We start from the raw sequence: 4,048 nt of genomic DNA on the forward strand, positions 1-4,048 counted from the left end.
GACGGCACTTTCAACAGTGGACGCTACATTTCAGAGGTGTTACGATCCGTGGCTCTACCCTTCATTCGATCCCTGCGAAACCCTACATTTCAGCAGGATAATGTACGACCGCATGTTGCAGGTCCTGTACGGGCCTTTCTGGATACAGAAATCGTTCGACTGCTGCCCTGGCCAGCGCATTCTCGAGATCTCTCACCAACTGAAAACGTCTGGTCAATGGAGGCCGAGCAACTGGCTCGTCACAATACGCCAGTCACTACTCTTGATTAACTGTGGTATCGTGTTGAAGCTGCATGTGCAGCTGTACCTATACGCACCATCCAAGCTCTGTTTGACTCAATGCCGTTATTACGGCCAGAGGTGGTTGTTCTGGGAACTGATTTCTCAGGAGAAATGCACCCAAATTGCGTGAAAATGTAATAACATGTCAGTTCTAGTATAATATATTTGTCCAATGAATAGCCGTTTATCATTTGCATTTCTTCTTGGTGTAGCAATTTTAATGGCCAGTAGTGTAATTTGTCATGTTAATACGAAATGACTGGTTTCATATCATTACAATTTAACGTGCAAACGACACATGGTAAATGTTAGTAATTAACTAAGACACTCATATTCGCCACTGACGTTTTGCAATGTAGGAAGTATGCGGCGAACAAGCGCGACAGGGGTCAGGTTTTGTCCGGTGAGTGGCGAAAATTTTGCGCCCGAGGGGGGACCAGGCGGCGACGGCTGTGGCTATATAAGCTTTGACCGCCGGCGCAGCAGGCACACAGCAGCGGAACGTAGCAGCAGCAGCATGGCGTGCAAGGTGAGGCAACCGGCAGCAGTGCACTCTCGTGTTCGCTTGTCATCGTACTGCCGTCTTCAGCGCAGTTTTATGTAAGGCTTAGTTTCACCTGCCGTACGTCATAAACGAGGACCACGGAATCTGTCCATCACTTAAAATGGAACTGAACATAGTGGACGATAGTGGGGAGCAGAAATGTGTTAGGCGACACATTATTGTTCCTTTCTTAACACATTAAGGAAATAATCTATTTCAAACATAACGCCAAATTCCTCCATGTACTATTTTTTATGGTACTTGAGTCAGGACGATTATCAAAGGAACCACGTACATTCCTACGATTCAGAAGCCACAATAATTAGTACACTACGATTCAGATAACGTGGGAACATGTGGATTAGATTAATGTAAAGAGTAGCACTGCAATTTAATTGTGGATGTGCGCCTTTCCCAGGCAGTGTTGAACCGTCTGAATTTTCTGTACTATTTCATAAAAATCTTCGCAGTATGTTGTAGCGTATTAATCCAAGGAATGTAGATATAATAGTAAGTTTTGAAAGGAGACTCAGTATTGATGCATGCTTTTAGAATTACATTAACATCAATCGCCCATTAACGCTTTTGTTCTTTCGCTCCGAATGGTACTCTTCAAATAGCCAAAAATCTACACATTACTTTTTCCAAATTTTTCTTCACTTCAGACTCCCATATATGAATGTCACGCATACCTACAAAAAAAGATATCTGCTTCAGAGCCACAGAAGTAAGGGAGAATTATTTCTACATAAAAGATGAAGCATTGTTTAATTAGGATTGTGACGATAGCAAGAATGGTAATAGTGTTCTCTTTCTCCGGCAGTTGATCGTCCTGTCCATGATGGTGGCCGTGGCAAGCGCCGGCTACCTGGGCGCCCCCGCCGTCTACGCCCCCGGCGCACCTCTGGCTGCCCGAGGATACGCCGCCACCGCCTACGCCGCCCCCATCGCTCGTTACGCCGCCCCCGTCGCTAGGGCCTACGCCGCCCCCGTAGCCAGGGCCTACGCCCCAGCTGTCGCAGCCGCTCCCGCCGCCGTGGAGTACGACCCGCACCCCGAGTACAGCTTCGCCTACAATGTCCAGGACGCCCACACTGGTGACTCCAAGAGCCAGCATGAGAGCCGCAGCGGAGACGTCGTCCAGGGCAGCTACAGCCTGGCCGAACCCGACGGCTCCATCCGCACCGTCGACTACACGGCTGACCCCGTCAACGGCTTCAACGCCGTCGTGCACAAGGAGGCCGGCGCCCACCCCGCCGTCGCCGCCCCCGTGGCCGTCGCCCACGCCCCCGTTGCCGTCGCCGCCCCCACCAGAGCTTACGCTGCTCCCATCGCCAGGGCTGCCTACGCCGCCCCCATCGCTAGGGCTGCCTACGCTCCCGCCCTGGCCTATGGTGGCGCCTACCACGGTTGACGACTGCCATGGACCAACCAACCAACTACTCATCGTCACTTTGTACAAATTTTTGTATCCATTAGTAAACATCAATATAATATAATATTAATCTAAACAATGTATTGTTACATTATTACTTTTTATAACCCAAAGTAATATAAACTACTACAATTGCAGGCAGCAGCGAAGACCTCTCACTTTTAATATACACTTGAATCATTTTATTAGGTATAATAGGTGGTCGGAAAGTCCCGGTACAAACTGCCACAACTTGCATAGGGGAATGAGATAATAATATTCTGAATAGGAGCTCATGTCCGGAAACGTACCGTTCTACGACGGTTTCAGTTCATATGTTTGACTCACCCACTTCTGCTTGAAGAACTAACTTGGGCGGAACGCAGTACAATTATTAGGTAACAGTTCGAAACGAAACATAACGATACATCCAATTATCACTTCAGCACATTTTTTTTGTATTAACACTCAAACATTACATGTTTGCAGTAAACCAAAACAAAAAGTAATCCACGTACAGAACATAACGCTTAAGATTTAATACAAATGTACTTCAGTGATAAACGGATGCTTTATTATATTTCTTTGTTACCTAATAACAGTACTGCGTCACGCCTAATTCAGTTCCTCAAACGGAAGTGGATGAGTTTAACATCTGAACTGAAACCGTCGTAGAACGCAAATGGTACGTTTTAGAACATAAGTTCCTATTCAAAATATAATGTACTCACTTCCCTCTACAAGTCCTAGAAGTTTGTAACGGGAATTTCTGAACATCATGTATTTGCAATGAGCCAAAATAGGTTCATTAGGCATTACAGTGACCTTCTAGGAACTATTCCGTTATGATATCTCTAATTTTAGGTAAACTAATTTTGTTCAAAATTTTCGTAACTAATTTGGAAATTCTCATGAAAGCAAAGGTTCTCACACTTTAAACAGTACGAAAGAGCTATTTACTCCACAAAAGACTAAAACGAACCTGCAGCTGGCCTGCAGCGTTGAACAGTTCATTCACGTATAAAAGACATTTTCATGACTTTAAGACAAAAGTGATAAACAGGCAATGAGACATATAGCAGATTAGAGACATAAAAGTTAAAGAAATATTACGAATATATACCAGACAGCTCAATACAAAAGTCAGAAAATAATAAGAATAATTTTCTTTTGTAGGCGGCTGTAGATGGCTAAAACAGTGTTGCAAAATATTTTTAGTTAGAAAATAAAATTCTGCTGTAAAAGATGAGTAATAAAAACTCCCCTCGACAAGGTAAATACTTGCTGTTAAATCTTATAGAATGAAATACGCTGTGTTCCAGTGTTTTTACATCCAATTTTCCGAGTCATTGTTGTCCACAGCTTATTCGTTCCTTATTTACCACGAGACACACATTCTTGCCAGCTGTTGTGGAATTGCATAAAATCCTCATATTACGTGTATTGCAGAAATGATATTACATAAATCCAATAAGGAATTGTGTTGAGCTTAGTTTTAGCCTGTCGTATGTCATAAACGAGTAGAATTTTAACTCTTCAGACACATTGTTTCATAAAATGAACAACATACTTCAGCATCGTTTTCTTCTGCAACATTCTCTCATACTGTGAAAACAACTGTAGCCGGTGGCACTTGCAGACAGTGGAATTAATTTCCACATACCCACAAATGGGCTATGATACAGATCAGCCATTGAATCTTTGAACGGTGTGAGTAAATTATGATGGCATCCTATCACGAACAAAACACATGACTCTTCCGAGTACGTGGGGGTATGTCTGTAAGATTTATTAATAAGTCCATTTTC

At 43.7% G+C, this 4,048-nt stretch overlaps 1 protein-coding gene across 1 annotated transcript; it reads left to right on the forward strand.

The window, feature by feature from the left end:
* Positions 1-799: 799 nt before the first annotated feature.
* Positions 800-2,240, forward strand: LOC126158539 (cuticle protein 18.6-like). The gene is made up of 2 exons (XM_049916450.1): positions 800-811; positions 1,602-2,240. Exons 1-2 carry the CDS (start codon positions 800-802, stop codon positions 2,238-2,240), a joined length of 651 nt encoding a protein of 216 aa, XP_049772407.1.
* Positions 2,241-4,048: the final 1,808 nt, after the last annotated feature.

This window comes from Schistocerca cancellata, chromosome 2, assembly GCF_023864275.1.
Source record: "Schistocerca cancellata isolate TAMUIC-IGC-003103 chromosome 2, iqSchCanc2.1, whole genome shotgun sequence".
Classification (NCBI taxonomy): domain Eukaryota; kingdom Metazoa; phylum Arthropoda; class Insecta; order Orthoptera; family Acrididae; genus Schistocerca; species Schistocerca cancellata.